Here is a 20,437-nt window from a genome sequence, read left to right as displayed (position 1 = left end):
CAAACTATTATTGTTCCAAAATCTGATAACCTCTCAGGAATATTTTGTTGCTGACAGTGCACAGCTTGGGTTTCAGCAATACTTCAGATGTCTCACATCTGAAGAATGTGAACATACACTTTTGAAAAGGAACAAAGAAGACATTAAAACAGACACTAATGTAAAGCAAGTCTTTAAATAATATAAAATAAAATAGCTAAAAGCATAATGCCAAATGAAGAACAGAATGTAAGTTCCTAAGAATCTGCAAGAAAGTGACCAAAATTACTTTACAATTCTAGAACTTCATCACAGTATCTTTGGTACCCTGTTGACCAGAAAAAAAAGAAAAGGAAAAAAACCAAACCTCTCCTTTATATGTATGAATACACACATACACAGAGATACATTTATATGTTTCTTACATACATTCTCCCTGCTTTTTGATGTTTCTATTTTCAACCCCATGATGAAGGAGAATTTCAGAGTTCTGCTCTGCTTAGTCATTCCCTAACTTTTCATCAAAAGCTATCATGATCACCAGTAGGACCTGTGCTACATCACTGCAGTTGTGACAAAATGCATTACTTACTGAGTTTTGCATTACTGAAGCATGTAAGTGACTTCAGGACAGAAAATTATGCAAGCGATGAGTACCTTTAGGATCAAAGAGATTCACAGCAGCTTGGTATAACACCTTAGTAGCTCATAAGTGAGCTAGGTGTTCAGATCTATTAATCTATCATTGAGATTTTGGCTCCTAATTATCTATGTCACTTTTTACAGTAGTGCTTTGGAAAACATTGAAAGAAATCACCTTCTAGACCAGAGCCCTAACTCATCCTCTGAGCAAACATCCACAACACCGACACCAAACCCCTATGTTGCAGACTAAATGGCAGCACCACCAGTATTCCCACTGCAAAGGCCAAGGGCTCAGTGTACCAGTAGTGCCACCACCCAGCTTGCTTCTGGAAGGGTTCAAAGCACATCATTACTCACTCTGAAGCATGGCAAAACTTTCCTTAATGCACCATGTGCTGTACTCTTCTTCTTTCAGCATCTGGGACTAATCAGCTCTTACAAACAGAAACAAAAATGTAATAATACAAAGGAAACATACCTCACAATTGACAATAGCTGGCAGGCCATCATGCTCTTAATAAAAAAGGATCATTTTAATGGACTTCATGCACGCTGAAACAACGAAGATCTCAAGAGATCACCAATGCCTTTTTGGTATGTCAGAGCTTGGAAAGCTCTTCAGGCACAAGGCAACATTTTTCTAACTGTATTTGATAACACTTGCAAAAACATGGTGGTGCTGATCAGCAGAGATAAACCATATAAGGGGAATAGCAGGGTCATGTCTGTGATACATCAAGACTCACGATGAGTGTCAAATAAATCTCAGATTTTCTAAAAAATAGGGACACATATCAAGTGATGAAGGACATCTTGTTGTCACACAGCTCAGATGCTAAGGTTTATGCCAACCTTAGTAACAAAGCTAAACTAATATCAGAACTCCTCAAGTATCAGAAATGTCTAAATCTACAACCAGAATTATGTAGATGGTTGTTTTCCACATTTTCAAATATTATCACAACGCCTTTCCTTTTAAAAAGACAAACACAACCATTTGAACTGCAGCAGTATTGTTGTTTATGGTTTGGTCTGTTTTTGTTGTGGTTTTTTTCCTGTTCTCATTGTTTAAAATAAAGAACAAGTATTGACATCTTGAGACCTTTGCAGTTGTCCTGGAGTCATTAATCTCTCTGGCTGACCTAATACAATCAGCCTTTACTTATTTTTTCACTAGTAGATAGTCTTGCATCTACTCCTGATAGAACAGCTTGTTAATGGTCATGTTTGTACCAGAGACCACGAAATTTAATACTAAAAATAAATCACTTCTGTAGAGAAGAAAAATCATTACTGTATTTGAAATATGAAAACATTTCAAAAAGCGTATCATTCTCCATTACCAGTACCTTGAAAAAAGTACATTTTTCATGCTTTAAATGGAATCCAGAACGGTGACTGTCATACAATTACAGACCCACTGAAAATTCTACCAACAGGCAAAACAATAAACACTTTAAAACAAATCTCTCTGCTAAGCAAACCTAGCCTTGCTAAACTACTTGAGAAATTTCTTCCTCCTTACAGTTTCTGGAAATTGAGACTTTCTGAATTTGACCTTTACATATTCACATTCTGGGCCTTAATCTATTTCATTTCTCTGTAAACAGAGACATGTTGGTGAACACATGCAATATGTTTATACCAATTATAGAAGCATTTTTTGGTAAACAGTTTGTTTGCCATGTGTTCTTTGTGCAAAAGTACCACCTACAGATTCAACTTCCTACAGCATTTAGGCCCTACTGTCTCCATGGAAAAGGCTCTCCCATCCCATCACTGCCACTCTTTTGATTTTTCCATTAGTACCTTGCACAGACTGCTGTATTTGGGTGACAAATACACCTAGCAAGGCACTGAAATGTTCAGAAAGCAATAGAAAAGGATCACAAAATTACAAAGTCAACTATCCCAAGGTGAATTATTTATTGTTCAGTTCCAGCACTTGTGTTTCTCAATATCATCCAATCACACTTTGATGTTATTTTAGAAACAAGTTTTACCAAAACTAGGAACCAGCGTATTATCTAAGGACAAGCCAGGACAACCTCTGTACAGGTATACGTTTTTCCTTATCTTATATTTATTGCATATATATTTCAAAGTCCTCAAATAAACTGTTTTTTCTTGCATCCCAAATATTAAAGAAGCATTTTATAGCTTGCTTATTTTATGGCTTGTTATTTGTGATTCAGCCAACTTATATCTGTCTCAGCTCAAGAAAGAGATTTACAGTGAGCTTGGCATATAAAAAAACCCCACCAACAACCCAAGACAGTACTGAGAAACAGGTCGAGGAAAGGAGAACAGAAGAGAGTTGTGTCATGAACCTGTAATTCTATTTGCCCCATTTTGAGATCAAGAAAACAATCAAAGAGGAGGAAACACTAAAAAAATTAATGCACGCACACAATATTCTATACCCTAAAGTTACTAGACAATACTATCTCAAGGGTTTTTTTTCTTATCTCAGTGATTTGGCAAACACTTTTATCTGCACTTTCAAAGAAAAAGTCTAATCTGACCTTGCTCACTATAAGAATCTCTGTGCAAAGGGCTTGCCGACAGTAACTGCGGGCCTGCTTCCTGAAAGACTGGCTGTTTCAAAACCTAAGATTTTTCTCAGAAAACTTGAGAATAAAAATTCTTTATGATCTCAGCTGATGTCCAGTTTGTTACCCAAAGTTGGAAGGTGAACTAATGATATTGCCAAATTAATTACAGAATTCTTCCTGGGATCCAGCGTTGAGGCACACATAGTGGCTGGTGTCCTTGCTTAGCATCAATTTTTCAGTTGATGTGCACTTGAAGCTAGCTGAGGCAAAAATATGGTAACAAATTTTTTGGCAATTCTGGGTATCACAGAATTTAGGTCCGTAAGTTTGAAGGCTTTCTATTTATTTATTTTACCTACAGCTGTTAATTTACTTTAGCGTAATACTTTATTATTAATGTGCTTATTACATTCCACACAAAATACTGAAATATACTACAATATTTTAATGCATTCTGATGCAGAATTATTTTCTGAGTGTGTGGTCAGATACTGAGATGATTCGCATTAATTTAGGGACTTTGGGGTGATAAATGTGGCAACTTTTGGTATCAAGTGTGATTTAACAGCCTACAATTGACAGCAGCATGTCTGGAGACACCTATATCAGACATTCTTGTCCAACTGTGGTATTACATGTCTATTTTTTTAATCAGAGCCTGTTTTATTGCCTTAGGTTTAGATACCCCATTAGAAACTCTCAGCAGATTATAAATTCCTGGGTTTGGAACAGTTCACAAAGAAAGACTCTTTGCTGGGGAGAACCATGTCATGGTGAGATTATTTTTAGTTCTTGAGAAAACTAGACAAAATATTATGTCAATCAGGACAGGAAACTGCCTAAAACCAGGCATATTCAGATTTTTTTCCTTTTGTCCTTTATGTTTCTCATACTAGTGTCCATCTCCCAGCAGAAACACACACCAAATGGAGCTCTGTCTCTGGGAACCAGGAAACAGAACCCCTCAAAGCCTTGTCTCTAAAAATTTTATTTCCTGCATTTTCCAATTGGTTCAAAATGCAACTAATAGAAGCAGCAAATCATCCTTCCTCCCCCACCACTACCTTGATCCTCCCTGATAGGCAATGGCCGGACGAAGACATTGATCCCAGTAGTAAAACATATGCAGTTTGCCCCTTAATACATACTTATGTGGTCCATTAGTATTACTGGCATTTATATATGTGTTTCAATAGGAAAACTACACACCCGAGGGTCTCATTCTGCACCATTTTCTGTATTCTCTGAATATAATGGAAAAAAAGAGAAGATTGGACAGCTTTTGGTTGTCAAGATCATGCTCATGGTGTAAATTGATATACTGATCTCTGGAGGGGTTAAAACAGTGCCTAAGGTGTGAAGTTGCAGTTGTTCTTATTGGAATTTGAACGTCAGCTAACCACAATAATGTTAACAGTGCTAGAAAAGATGCTACAGTAAAATATGGCTTGAGCAATTAAACAAGTATTTACGGCTTCACTGAAAGCTGAAACATTATCTCCACCTTAACATACAGAAGAAAAAGCTGGAAATATGTAGAACGTACTGATATATATCTAAATACTGAAATTTACCATAAGGAACAATCGTATAACAAATGCCAGAACTGATCAATGTTCAGAAATGTCATCTCTCAAATTATGCAAAAAAGACAACGGAACCGCCTTACCCCTTAATGAAGCCGTTCCTTCCTTGTCAGCAGGAACATGGGAAAGAGTCTCTCTGCCAAAAAGTTTTTGCCTGACAAGCAAGATTTAACAACACAAAGAGCACACAAAACACGAAGCGCAAGATAGACATAGTGGATAAATCTATCCTTATGCTCTATGTCACAATATGAAAGGGAGACTGTAGAAGGAGCCCAAAGCTCTCCCATAGTCAAAAAGAAAGCTTTAGTTGAATTTTGGATCATCTGGTTATTGAGTAACAAAAAAAGCCTTCTTCTCAAGAGAAATTAAATTTTTCCTGAACATCCTCATTTGAAGCAGAGACGGAGAAGAGCCCCAAGCTTAGATGCCTGTGCTAACCAGGTAGGTAAGGGGTATTCCAGTAGCATTCTAAATGACAGAAAACAGCATAGGCACCAAATGGAATCTCAAATATCTACCCTAAAATTAAGCAAAAACGTCAGCCTTCTCATCAAAACTTATTTATATAGCTGTGGATATTGTATAGCTAGAAGTATTCACTTTAAGATAAGCATGAGTATCTCAGTCTGATGAACAGCCAATAAAGGAGCTAATAATCATTTTGCCAATTTAAAATTGAACTGGGAGAGGTTTCTGCTCATAAAATATACCACATAAAAGTAATTATCTTTCTACAAAAGAAACCTTGCCACCCTCTCAAGTGTTGTCAGGATGCTGCTTTTGAATTTAATATTAGCTTTATGAAGCAGAGTAAATTATGTTACTGGTACATGTTTGGCTTCTCACTCAATTGAAATGACAATATTTTTAGTCTCACACAAAAAAATTTTACAGAAAAGTAGAAAAACTAAACATAAAGGTTTATAATTTGGCTATTTTCAAGTATTTTTAGCATAACTTTCCTGGGAACATGCAACCACATCTGCTGTGGTCACTGCTGCAACTGTAATACAGCGCGTAGATAAAGACAAGTTCATTTTAAACTTGTTAGCTCAACTACAGGCACTTCTTACTTCGCCGTAGTGAGGCCACAGCTCAGCATGGGCTCCTTTTCTGAGGATTTCATCAGCTCCTAACTTGATTTTTATAACTTACATGTGTCTCTACAGCCACACTGATGTTACTTCAGCTAACTTGAGTCAGCTAATCCAAAATTGTTCTTTTACCTATACAACGATTTCAGCTACCAGACTGCAGGAGACAAGTAGACATATAGAACAGAAACCTTTAGAACAAAAATCTCATGTAAATCAACCCACTGATGCACTCCGTAAATATATAATAAAATAAATGCTTTACTGCTTTTAAAGTGTATTTGAAAATGAAGCTTTTTTTGGCATCAATCTGAGCAAACACATTCAAAAAAGACTGAAAGGGACAGACAAGTTATTTCAAAGAGAGAGAATTAAGTGGGATGTTGATGTAACATTTGTAAGAAACCCGTATTTTCTTGGTGACCACTTCATAATATTTTCATTAACCTGCCTCACACCTTTCAGCTCCATTGAAGGGAGATTAAACAAACTGTCCGTCACATATTAAACTGCAGGACAAGGGTGCCTCCTCCTATCCTGGAGGTTGTATGCTTGCCACACCTCTGGTTCATGCAACCCTTCCTTGACTACATCACAGCCTTGGCAGGAGCAAGGTGTAAATTTACCCCCTACCTGGCAGCCCAAAGGTATGTAAGAGCATCACTGCAAAACTACAATGTATTTTCTCTAGGATTTCGTGACACCTGAGACTGTATGCTTTAGATGGATATTATCCAGGAGCCCACCCACACTGTATTTGCACCATCTGCTTTCCCAGCTTAGCAGTATTACACTTTTACAAGTCTCATAAAATCTTCTATGGTCTTTCCAGGTGCTCATATGTGACCAGGCTGAGGGCTTAAAATATGCAAAAAAAAAAAAAAATCCAGAAAATTTTCCAATTTACCATTTTAATTATATACAGCTTATTTAAAACCCTGTTACCACCTTTCAGGGCAGTCCTTGCTTTTCTGAACAGATCTCTTAAAATAAAACACCAAAGGAAAACAAGATACCATGATGCAAACCATTCCCACTAGATGCTATGGTCTATGAAGTGGTACAGTTGTTCAACAGATGAGAAAATGGAAATACATTTTATACAAAATTGTGATTTTGAAGAAAAAAAACCCAAACAAAACCCTAAATTTTCTGCATCACAGAATTAAGAAAAAATAAAATATACAGAATTCAAAACACTACTGGGAGGTAGAAGGGCATTCTGGCTACTGCCCTGAAAACCTCTGTCAATTTGCTTCTCTTCAGGGTAAATGGTGAAGGAGTCATTGATTTGATTTTCTTAAGGGGGGAACATGGAAAAAAAAATGCAACACTTTGGCACATTGAAGGTTTTACTGGAAAATATTTATCCATGAGAAAACATCTGCAGCATGCAGTTTTAATGAGATTCTGTATCTGTGTTGCTACATTACATTTTTAATCTGCAAATGGTAAAGGATGAAAGCTGAATTGTAAGGGCTTAGCTAAAACTTTTTCTAAGATTTTTTTGGTGAAGGAAGAATCATAGCCATAAGACAGCAAAAATAAAACTACGGTCTGAAATTCAGTCAGGATATTGTGTTTCCCGTTACCAGTTTTGTAGTCTCTAGAGCAAACATGTTGGAAATATAAGCAGCAGACTTCTCCGAGCTTTCTCTGAAAGACAGCTAGCATTTTCATGCTGAATCTAAGACCCAAGATTGTATTGTGTATTTTTTGCTTCATAGAACTGTCAAGATGAAAAAATATCTAACACATTTGTTCATTTGTGCTCACATTAAAAGAGTAAATGATCCACCGATTTCCCTTCTTACAGTTATAAAAATATTTTGCAAAGTCATCAAACAAGTCAAATTAGATATCACAATTGATTTAAATACAACATTTCATCAATGTGATTGAAGACTTGCCTGCTTTCAATGTAATCAGCCATCTTTTCCTTTTAATATTTGAAGTCTTCCACCTGCAGGCTGGCTGTTAGCTTTAGTGCTTTGCACAGAAAGAGTCAAAAGAACTGATAAATAGAAAATACCAGCCATTTTTACCAGCCAACAGAAACATCAGAGGTGACATGCAAAGCTAGCCAACATGAAGTAGCTCAGCATGAATTTTCCATTAACTCAGGAATATGCTATTTGTATGGAAAACTACTGAAATTCAAATCTAGGAAGAAAAATGCTGCTGCTGACATATCCATTTCGACATATTACAACAAAACCAAAACAGAAATTCAGAGAGTTTGCTCTTATGAAGGTTATAGTGTGAAGTAGTAGGAAGGATACTGAATTGGGTTTTCTTTTTGTTTTGTTTTGTTTTTTTTTAAAGAGGTTATTCCTTTTGAAGCCATGGCTATAGGACATGGAAAACAGATAATCATTGTTTTAAGAGATACTGAATTTCACTATATCCCCGTATTACTTGGAAAAATTTCATATGTAACATATATGACACAAAAATGCCAAAACTTTGAAAAGCCCTGAATGAAAACGGAAAATACTTTGGAAAACTAGGTGGCAAATGAGTGTCAGTGTTTCATACAAAAATAATCAATATCAGAGAAAATAATAAGCAGTCACTGAACAAAATAACAACCTTAACTACTACATTGCAAATTGTCCAAAGTATATTACCCAAACATTCACGCACAAACCTGCCCGAGCCAGGTGTAACAGTTGGATGAGTTATACAGCCCACTGCATTGGATTGCAGCATTAACACAAAGTTAGCAACCCTCTACTAAGTCAGTATATCACCTGGAAAAAAGGATGAAAGTGGCATTCACTATTGACAATTTGCGCACGGTCTGAGAAAGAAATGAAACGCAGTTACTTTTAAAAGGATGAGAACAAAATAGCTAACATATGCATTGGCATAAAGTCAAAACTCTACTTCAGTTTGCGAAGGGCCTTAATAAAACTCACATGGTACTCCTGCAGTTGCCCTGCCTGTGCAGTACTACTGCCCTTGGGCACAGAGACTTCATGAGCAGGAAGCTTACGAGACCAAATACAGGCCCCAAAACACTACTAGGTGTTAAACCAAACCCCAACTCCAGACATTAGGGAATATTTTTGAAATCCCAAGGCGGTGTCCCTAAGCAGTGCTGGCTTTTGGTGCTGACCACCACAGCGCTACCCAACACAGCACACTTCCAGCATAAGCCAGAGCATGGCCGTGAGCTCGGTGCATCTCCTGCCCTGATCACAAGGCCTGAACTCATTTCAGATCCAGGGGCCTGAATACACCACCCACATATCCAGTATCTTCATTAGCCCAACCTTGCTCAATGAGACAAGTACATGTGCCACTTATAGGTCTGCAGTCCGTCAAAGCAGAAAACTGAAAACTTCCGGAATACCCCTTCCTTCTGTAGAACAGTAACAAGTGCTGCACCAAAAATTAGGGAAGATAAAATTTATTTTCCTTTCTTTCCCCAGCAGTTGGAGGTTTCCTCTAAAAGACTGCATACAAACCAGGATCAGGCTTTCCTTTCTCAGTAATAATGCGGCTTAAGAAAAGACCAATGACTACAAACATTTTCAGAATCCAAGCAGTGCACAAAATTGCACCTCAAAACCAAAATGAAATCTTTTTCCTGTTGCCAAAGGCCTCATACTGGAAAGGATATCTAGGAGTATATTAGTCCATCACTGCAGGTCTATGCTGGTGTAACTTCATGCAATAACAAGCTCTAACTGGAGTAACACAGGCATGACTCAGATGTTAGATGGTATCTAACTATACAGTTACTAATGAATTTCTGACATTGGCCATACATAGGAAAAGTTTCACAGCCACCTAAAACATCAGCTGTAGTACTTGTAAAACATTTTTCCTCTAGCAAAGAGGTGGCTAGAAGCTTTTTCATTCTAAACTCAATGAAGTCTCACGAAAACATCCCATACCATCAGAAAGGGAACACTTTGCAGAGAGGTATGGGTCTTAAGAAAAATTTTTAACAATCAATCTTTTTGGATTAAGAACTCTGGTATAATGTCTCAACAGAATGACCCAGAGTGATCTGAAAATAAAAAATTTTGCGGAGAGACAGTAAAAAAAACAGTCTCTCATGAATAAGTCAAACTCTTGGAGATCTAAGAATTAACTACAAGACAGTGAAACAATTTCTGTCTTGAGAAGGAATACTGAAGCCCAACAGAGGAAGAAGTAGTTACATTTTTTAAATCTAAAGCAGGAGCGTCTGGATGGCGCTCTTAGTGATATGATTTAATTTTAGGTAGTCCTGCAAGGAGCAGGGAGTTGGACTCGATGATCTGTATGGGTCCCTTCCAACTTGAGACATTCTATGATTAAAGAACTGGGATAGGACATAGAAGAAGTTTATTACCACCAGTGCTGCCTAAAAGAAAAAAATGTTTCCTTAAGAAAACTTTGCGACCTTCTTTAGCTGTTTCCTTTAGACACCACACACTGCTGCACAACGGACACATATCAGAGTTTCCCTAGGGCACCTGGAAAGGTTGGTAGTGCAACACTGATCCAGAGTGCAGAGAATCAGCACCCCAGGGTACCAAGGAGGAGTATTGGAAGTCCAGGTGAATTACAGACAACCTAAAGAGACCAAAACTGGAAGCCTCTGCACACCCAAGGACCTGGCGAGGGGCAAGGGTCAAGCGTGAGTGCTACACATAGTTGTGCCAGGGACATTAATCCTTTACTCAACACCAAAAGATGTAAATGCATATCACAACCCAAGCCCTCTTGTTTTGCCCGCAGCTATGCCATCTGCACAGAAGTCTTACAGCATGGATCATCCATTGCACAAAACATATATTGAAAGAGGTCCCTTTTTCTCACACCAGGAGTCTGGACTTTTACAAATGCTTTCCCTCATTCCTTCCAGGGAAAAGCCTGGCATGTGACAAGAGGGTATTGGAACACTGACTTAGTAACAAAAGTTCTCTGAGCCTTCTCTGCAGAATAAAAACATTGCCTTCAAACCATCTAAGTGGTAAAAGAAAAAGGTTGCCCCATTAATTAGAAACAGCCTCCACAGCATTCCCCATTGGTTGTATCAAAACATTATAGACTTCATCCTTTTATTTACCCCCAGAAACATTTTGTCATAAATGTTCAGGACTGTGTGGTGAAAAGCAACACTAAATAATATTTTCGTTAGCCACCAAAATTATTTCACTACTTCATAAAGAGCAAAAAATTAATTCAGTTACTTCGTTGAAGTTAACAATAATTGAATCTTCAGATCACAAGAGAGTCAAACATATAGCATTTCAAAGTTGAAGCATTTCAAGTTGAAATATTAGAGCAAATTACTAATTGTTTAATGAAATATAAGGCAAAATCAGAGGCTTTGTATATTGCTAGTGGTTTAGAAGTGCCTTCAAACTCTAGGTTCGGAATATTTCATGAAACCTGACAATTAATTAGTGGGCCTAATGACCCCTCTTTGTCAATCTGAAAGAAATGAACAGGAAAATCTTTTCCGGCCATGTCCATCCTCTCTGGAAATGTTTCGCGATATGTTGCAAAAAATAACTAGCATTTCTGCTCTCCTGTGCAAAGAGGGTTTTTTTTCAGGTTTTTGCGCCGTTACTCTCGACTACCGAATTACCAAACTGAATGGGGAAGTGGACACTGCGGAAGGGACAGCCCCCCTGCAGGAAGACCTGGATAGGCTGGAAGACTGGGCTAACAAGAACCTTATGAAGTTCAACAGGGACAAATGTAAGGTCTTGCTCCTGGGAAAACATCACCCAGGAGTGCAGCACAGACTGGGATCCAGCTGGCTGGCGAGCAGCTCTGTGGAAAGGGACCTGGGGGTCCTGGTGGACAAGCTCGATATGGGTGAACAGTGCGCTGCTGCAGCAGCAAAGAAAGCCAACAGGGCGCTGGGTTGCATCAACAAGGGCATCACCAGCAGAGATAAAGAAGTCATTTCCCACTCTACTCAGCACTTGTAAGGCCACACCTGGAACACCGTGTTCAGTTTTGGTCCCCACTATCCAAAAAAGATGTGGACAGGCTGGGGAGGGTCCAGAGAAGGGCCACCAAGATGATCAAAGGACTGGGAAGCCTGACACATGAGGAAAGGCTGAGAGAATTGGGTGTTCGTTCGGCCTTGAGAAAAGAAGGCTTAAGGAGGACCTTATCACCATGTTCCAGTATTTAAAGGGTGGCTACACAGAAGATGGAGACTCCCGATTTACAAGCGGTCACATGGAAAAGACAAGGCGTAATGGGTACAAGTTACTCCTGGGGAGATTCCAACTGGACATAAGAGGAAAATTTTTCACAATGAGATAAATCGGCCACTGGAATCATCCCCCCAGTGAAGTGGTGGATTCCCCATGTAAGAAAAGCAGGTATTGCTTTTGCAGAGGAGAAAAGCCGTTTCCATCAGAGGTGGCATGATAAGGGAATGACTAAAACAAAGAGGCTCCAGCAAAGGCTTGTAGAACATCTCTTATCACACAGACAAAAGGACAAACTGATTCCTACTGGATTAGTGTCTAGAAGGGTAGTCAAACATTTAACCAGGGCTAATGACACTGAGCAATTTTTTTACCAAAAAGGAAAGAAATAAAATAGTCAGATAATCCCTTTAGGTGTAGCATAAAGAGAAGTAAACAGAGGCAGGACATCCGGGAAGAATTTTAGGCGCTTCGGACAGACTTGCAACCCTGGAGTACCTAACCAGTGGGAAACAGGGGAGGGAAAAATTCGGCCGGGATTAGGAAATAAAAAGGTGTGTTTCAAGAACTGAAAGGGTGCCTACTTGCTAGTTCACACGCTCTTGCAAGAACGTGAATAAAAATGTGCTTCACAGAGGATCCTGCCTGAGCCCATTTCATTCGGATTGGAACTTATTTCTCACACCCAACATTGGACAGTTTTAAGATTCAGCTGGACAAGGTGCTGGGCCATCTTGTCTAGACCGTGCTTTTGCCAAGAAACGTTGGACCAGATGATTCTTGAGGTCCCATCCAACCTGCTAATCTATGATTCTATGATACTCCAAAATAATTAAAATGAATTAAACAGCTAAATGGCTTGTGGTATCAAAGAAAGCATCAAGGAGTATCAGAGAGATACTTTGAGAAATTCTTTCCCAAACCCACTGAATTTCTTTTCTCAGTAATAAAGCAAAATCTGATCCAGAGTTACATCACGGACCAGTAGTCATGGAAAATAACATTACCACTGTTTATATGATGATTCATATCCTCTAATTTTCAAATTCTCTTGACAGTCCTGCTGTGCCACAAACAGCATTAATGTCACACTAGAAGAAAACCACAGATCTTAAGTGCTGTTTCTGAGAAAGTCAAATTCATAATCTGTTCTTTTCCAGGCTCAGCCATTGTCAAAGATATATCTGCAGGACAGTAACAAAGTCAATGGACAATACAGGTCTTCAATATTTCTCAAAATAACAGACCACATAAAGTGCAAAACATATTTGACCATAAAACTAAAAACAAAACCTAAAATATTCCATATTGACAGTGCTCATTTTATGAAAAAATCTTTGCATACCACCTTTCCCATGCAGTCAGAGTCATGAGAAGTGTAAGATGTTGAAGCTAGGGTAGGAAGCTGATAAATTCAATTAGTTGCAGTGTTCTGCTTTTTAACCTTGTTTCAGCAGCAAATAAAATCAGCTCTGAGACACTTTCATACCCTTCCTGTGTGAAGAAAGATTTACTCATTATCTCTCTAAAGCTAAGGAACTGCTCCAAAAGCAGAGCCAGGCTGCATTACCATAGCTGCTTACACTGGCAGGAATGGTGCATAAAGAACCAGGCATTCAGCCTTCCCTCCCCCCTGCTCCTCATGCCTTTGTACTGCCCATTAACACCAGAATGACCCTATCTCTGAAGCCAAGAGCTGGCCCACAGATAGGAATAGTACATGCAAAAAGAGTTGGCTATTTATATATTTCGCATATGCTTTAATTACATTATCACTACAGCACACAACAGCAACATGCTTTATAAAGCACTGACAAATTTTATGGTAATTAGAAAGCCCAATTAGCAATTCTCACACCACAGGCAGATTTTGTTTGATTCAGCAACAGTTGAAGAGAGAAAAATTTAGAAGAAAAAAAGGCTTAAAGGTATTTGAAGTTACAGACAGAAGAATCTACGTCTATAATTTAAAGTATATTTAACATATGTTTGAAATCTGTTCTTCTCAACAAGGGCTCTGACTTGAGAACATGCTTCTTGATTCCATTCTCCTGCATTTTTTCTCTCATTGACATATCTGGCTTATAGTTTCTCTGGAAAAGAATTTTATCCCCTAAGAACAACTATCAAGAGCTAAGAGCAAATGCAATTTTAGCTTAGCAAGTTAAATACCATCATAAAACATTTCTGAATAGAAATACAATCTGGAGTTATACTAGTATAGGTAACACTCAAACAAGTGACAGTTACCAATTACCTCAAGTTAGGAAAACCCCCCTGTTTTTTTAATACAAAATGGTTCTCTGTGGTGGTTTATACACTTTTCACTCTAAGTATCTACACCCAAAGTGATCCTATTCAGTTCCCAGTCAAGACGCATCGCCAGCTGGATCAGAAATGCAGCCCTGTTATTCCAGAGCAGTTTAGAAAGGTGCACAGATACACCAGCACTGAAACGTTGCTGTTTGGTATGGGATGGACTGTGTAAATTGGAAGTAAAGCAAGCCCAGCCTCAGACCTGGGAGGAATTCTCCATCTGAATAGGTGAATACTGTCCCTAGTGTAAACTGGACTGACTTCTCTTTTAACATAGACTACCCAAAGCTCTTAAATTAAATAAATTCTATTTTCGTAAGAAATCAATAGGGAAACACTTCATGTAATTCTTTTTCTCCAGCTCCACCCACGCAGCTGATACGACTCACGATCCTCAAAGTTGTTTCAGCTTTCAGGGATATTAGGACTTGCCTCATTCAGTTTACTGTAGTACTAGTTATACCGAGATACAGACAACTGCTTTACAGCTGTAAGAAAAATAAGCTACTTGACAGCAATTAGGGTAAAACTTTGCTGTGGCATAAATTCTGGAAAACTGCGATTTCCTCAGTCTGTCATGCTCCCTGAAGAAAGGGTGAAACGTTAGCAAATTTTAATGCCTGCTTTTAAGAGGAAATGAGGGAAATTCAGTGAATTATACTGGCAGATTAAAATATGGTAACCTAAAGCTTCTGTAGCGTTCTACTGTCAAACCCCGAATGCTGAGAATGAACCCACTGAACTACAATTTACAATGATTGCCAGCAACACTTCCCAAGGATTTTGCATGCATGTCAGTTGTTACTGGATTTAATTTTGCTAGAGACTGGATGAGGACTATTCTCTTTCATTTGGAAAACACTCAACATTTCCTTCCCTTTTCTTTTCAATGGTGAAAGTTAAAAATGAAAGCTTGACATTTGGCATAATGCCTACTTAAAAAGAGTAGTCCCATCATTTATGCCTGAGTCCTCATCAAAACTACTTGAAATATTCTCTGCTGCGTACCCTATATCAATACATAGGACTCGAAAGTGCACACACACATGGATGGGGCAGAAGTGAGTTGACTCTGCAAAGTGTTTCCCATTGGCTATAATCATTCATGTTGATCTATTAGAGAAGATGTGCCTGCATCTCCTTAGTCCAGATCTATCCCTAAGTGCCTACAGGCATTCTCTTGATCAGCCTGATTGTGTAAACAGAAAGAATTAGTGTTAACAATATTACTGTGGGGAAAAAAAAAAAGGTAAAAAAGATTAGTGTAAACAGTGGATTAGCAGTAGCAGCAACGAAAACAGGTCTTTCTAAATGGGTCTGAGGAAGCTGAAACAGTGGTAGCACACCACATTACACATTACTCGGGAGTAAGGGTGCACACACACACTATGGGGAAGTACTATTAAGCTGATTTAGCTAAGCTAGTACAACAGGCTGTGTGGATGCACTGTCCCTTAACCACGTTTATTTTGGTTTAATTCATAACAAGGAGGAAAAGTGGGAGAAAAACTAGAGGTACTCTCAAAACCAAAGGAAAAATCATCATGTAGAATTTTACATTACTTTAGCTAATACCAAAGTAAGCCTGTGTACATGAGCATGCATGTGGACAGACATGTAAAACTGGATTTCTTTAAAACTCTCGCCTAGAGAATGTAAAAAGGGTACTTGTGAGACTAAAACAAAGCCAAGAGCATTTGCTGATTAATATGTCTTCATCATTGACCTCACTACCAAGAAAATATCAAAACCAAATTTTTCATTTCCTGTATTCTGTACATGAGAAAAAAAACACCAAAAAATAATTTCTGTGTACTGCAAGAGGCATTGGTATCTCAAGCCTACTGCATAGCCACAGATTTCCAAACCTTGGCCAACTTTTCTGAATCAAAGACAAAAAAATTCAGTTTAAAATATAAAGTATGACCAGAAAAAAATCTGATCAGAGAAAAAATACTCTGAAAACTTTTATTACACACTTGCCTTTGCTCGTCAATTTTTCCATCTTTGATCTTCATTATAAATTGTCATTGTATTTGTATATTTTATGAAAAGCATATCAGGAGAGTGAAGGAGGGAAATAAAACATCAGCCTTGTGATCCCTTACTTCAAAACACACTTTATCCGTTTCAAACTTTTCTTTGTAGACTTGCTAGTTTGTTAATCTGTAGACAGTTCCTAACAAAACTTTCTTGATAGGTGGGACAAGGCATGTCAGTGTGATATCGCTAATATTTTATCCTCTAAGCTCTCTTTCAAAAAAGGCAACATATTGGCATTGGGAGGTGTATAATGGAGTTAAGCAGGACAAAAGACCAGTTTCCCATAACAATAACAGTTCTACTTGTGCCTACTAGATTCAACAGCATCACGTACATTCAGACTAGTGACACTACCCTGCTATAGTGTGGTGCCGTGGGGTTCAAGGATAGCTGCAGTTATCCTTGAATCTAGCCCGCAGAGATGGTAAATCTAATTCCATTTAACAATTAGCTTTTACATGAAAAGAAGTAACAACAGAGTCCAAGAGGATGAATCTGCCATAATTGTTACTGAAAAAAAAACATCCTGAGACAGACACTTTTATTTGCCCTTAATAACAAACTTAATTTAAAGGGGTTAAAATTGCCCGTTTTAGCATACTGATAGACACCTATCAAACACATTTCTGTGTATCAGATTCCCAAGCTGACAGATTTGTGTATGCAATCAAGCTAAGCCTCTATGAAACAAAACAGAAAATCAGTTAATAGGTATCTTGTGGTAGCACACTGATTTACTTTAAAAGGCCATGACACTAAACCAACCAAATGAAAGACAACTCCTCTTACACAAAATTAAAGTAACAGAAGTTTATCTTGTTAATCAACAGTGTGAGTTATCCTCACTTTTCCATGCTAAAAGGAATTTGATAAGAGTTAAATTATCAGGACAAGTTTTAATTCCACAATAAAAGACCATAGGATAGAAAAAATGCAGTAAGTAGCTGAAAAAGGGAACCATCATCCTGTTTTATCTGAAACTGCTTATATTATAAAAGAAACTAGCAACACCATATAGGCATACTGAACAACAAATAACACATTTAAGGTCAGTGACGGGAAGGCAGGTGCATGGTAATTAGTCTTACTCTCAGTTCAGAGCTAGCCATGAATTTTGGAAAGCTGAAGTAGATTAACTGTCCTTTCCAGTCATGTAATCTCGATAATGCTTTTCTTTACTGATGTATTTACTGAGAAACTGGGTAGCACCTAATTGTGCTTAGTCCTAACAGAAAGGTCATTTTTTGGTAACCAAATACCAAGACCCTGGTTCTGAATCAGTAAGCTTCGCAGTACATCCAGCAGGTTTCTTAATTCCAATACCTATTCCCATCACAGCAGGCTGAGGCTATGGCTATCTCTTCTACATATTTATTTCATGAGTATTTGTCTTTATGTAGTACATATCTTTTGGGTGGCAGATTGCCACATCTAAGAGCTGGTTTCATAAGGGACTTTCTTGTGGCATTGGATGATTTTTTTAAACCAACAATGTTGCTGAACACAAGTAGTGTCACTGCTTGCTGGAGGTCGGGTTGCTTCATTCAGGTGCTCCGTTCTCTGCTCAGACAAGAACGTGCCATGCTAATTCAAATTAAATGGTCAAATGCTTAGTTCATCTTATTTTGCTAGAAGCAAATTACTATGCGTTTTTGCTCCAGCAGAGTGGCAGTAACAAACAGCTGGGGTTACAGCTTCATAACTGGTACCTTTGAATGGCCTGAGGGTTTGCAAAGTGAGTATTTACCATCAGTGTTTACCTAGTTTTGTTTAAATGAAAGCAAACAGTTGGGGAAGTTCACACCAGCAACTGGCCCACTTGCTTGATTATTATTAAACAAATAATAAAGCACTGCTTCCAAGACAGGCATAGTCAAATTCATTTTCCTGAAAGAATTGCCTTTTGCTGATCTTCATCAGACCTTGGTTGTAAAAGAATGAACACCAGTGAATATTAAGTTCTCTAAGAAATGCAAATCTGGCTGTCCTGAGGAGACATAAATTAGGTTTTAATTTTCTGCAGAAATTTGAGTTAGCAAGACAAAATCATGGCAGATGGATTTACAAAAAAAATATTTGAGCATGAGACGATTTTTTTTTTTAAATCCAACATATGGCACAAACTCGAGATAGAAAACTTGGCTTTAATTTCACTCTGTGTCCAAAGGGATTTTAATTTAAATCTCTGAGAAGAATGCCTTAATTCCAGTAAGGTTGAAGCTGAGCATTTCCAGTCTCCCTGTTTATATGACCCAGTGTTTATAAAATACATTCACAGACACACTTTTTTTTTTTTTTACTCTTTTTAAATTTTTTTCATTGCAGATACTGAAATTCAGCTGCTTTATAACCTGGATGAACATCCAAACCATTACTTACCAATTGTGTAAGATAGGAAGGACTTAAATTCAGTGTGATCAGAAAAAAAAAACAATTGCCAGTTGTTCCATTATGACAAAAAATGTAGAAAAAATGCCCAGAATTCATATTATCTCCTGAACTTGATACTGTATCTCAGATCCAGAAATGAGTTAGGACTACACGCAAGTCCTCCACAGACCTAAGCAATCAGTATGATTTAGAAGATACCCTCTCACAGAACAGATGATTATTTCAACAGTGCTTTGTAATTTCTATGGTGATAAAGTCTCAACTTTGGGAGGTACTATCTGCTGGCAAATAAGAGATAGTATCTTTTGAAATCTTCTCCCTTGACTTTTGTCTCCCAAATGATGTATTGTACTCCCCTATTGCTCTAGTAGTATTTGATTAGCTTTTGGGAAATGCCAGCTTGTCTCTGCTTCAATAGCTTTGTCTAAAACCTTGAATTATCTTTCCTAGTTCTCTCAGAAAGCTATTTCCTAACTATTGTGGTTTATTAATCTGCTGTATTTCTGGCAAAGCTAGCAGAATATTAAGTGGGATACTTCAGCAGTGTCTGGCATTACAAAATATCTGGGAAATACTTGAAGTTGCTCTGAACCATAATATCTTTTCCTTGTCTTTTGCACTGCAGAGCACAATAAACTTGGCCTCCGTTACAGTGTTTCAGTGAAATCTCAGAACAAACACACAAAATGTAAAAGACTGGGACGTGTACCATGATTTTCCAGGGGCTATTAGCTTAGTCCATGAATTTCTACTCCAAAATGCAAATAGGGGTGGGAGCGGATTACTGTATTTTTAAGCCTTATGGGTAAAAATAGTCCCTTAAAAAAGTTTTTGGCTAAGCTATGCTCCTGTGGTCAGACAAGTCAAATGCTGGAGAAATTATGCAAGGAAATCTAGAATTAGGGCATAACATAATACTGTTTGTTTACATAAATGCAAGTGACATAAATGTCAAATTTTTCTGACAGAAACACAGCAAAGGATTTCAACTTTGTTTAGACATCAGTTTTTCTCTCTCCAGAAAATTTAGCCATCTGCATAAAGCACCGTCGTTGCACACCCCAACCCTCTCCAAAAAGAAGCTTTGAAGATGCTGACTTCACTGCCAGCCCCCTCCCCTTCCCAGGAGTGAGCACACACAGTTATTGATATATTTTACTCTGATTGTAGCCCAGCCTACTGGTGCACTGCCACACCAGTGCAAGCCCATGAAACACTTCCTGAAACTAGGCACTTCATCCTTGCAGTTTAGGAAATACCAACATGTCACCCATGATATAAGCAGAATAGAAAATTAGAGGAATACTGAAAAAAAAACCCCAAACAACCCCCCAAAAGAATACATTTGTTTGGGGGTCAACTGGTGACATTGGCCTTCTAGGTCTCCGTTTATCTGTCTACAGCTGATATACATCAGTGTTAAGACTTTGAGAAGTTTCACTTTTTAGGTTATTCTTCCATCAAACCAGCTATCATTACATTATAGGAGCATATTATCTGGATTAGTAGGGAGATACCAAAGTTTCCATGAAGCAGTTAAATAACGGGTGCTTTCATCCTACCTTAATAACATGAGTCTGTCTCTTTCTTTATCTTCTGTGTTGTTTTCCTGTGTAGAGAAAACAAACAAAATGTACAAGGCTGGATTTCAA

At 38.0% G+C, this 20,437-nt stretch overlaps 1 protein-coding gene across 1 annotated transcript in view; it reads right to left on the bottom strand.

Moving 5' to 3' along the window:
* FAM13C (family with sequence similarity 13 member C) overlaps positions 1-20,437 on the bottom strand; it is a 130,950-nt gene that overhangs the window by 78,475 nt on the left and 32,038 nt on the right. Inside the window, exon 5 of the mRNA XM_054207316.1 lies at positions 20,348-20,394. Coding sequence (XP_054063291.1) covers positions 20,348-20,394 — 47 coding nt within the window. The remainder of the gene's footprint in view (positions 1-20,347; positions 20,395-20,437) is intronic.

The sequence above is a fragment of the Rissa tridactyla genome, chromosome 6 (genome assembly GCF_028500815.1).
Source record: "Rissa tridactyla isolate bRisTri1 chromosome 6, bRisTri1.patW.cur.20221130, whole genome shotgun sequence".
In the NCBI taxonomy this organism is placed as follows: Eukaryota; Metazoa; Chordata; class Aves; order Charadriiformes; family Laridae; genus Rissa; species Rissa tridactyla.
The sequence above is the reverse complement of the archived record's forward strand: the minus strand, read 5'-3'. Positions and strand labels throughout refer to the sequence as shown.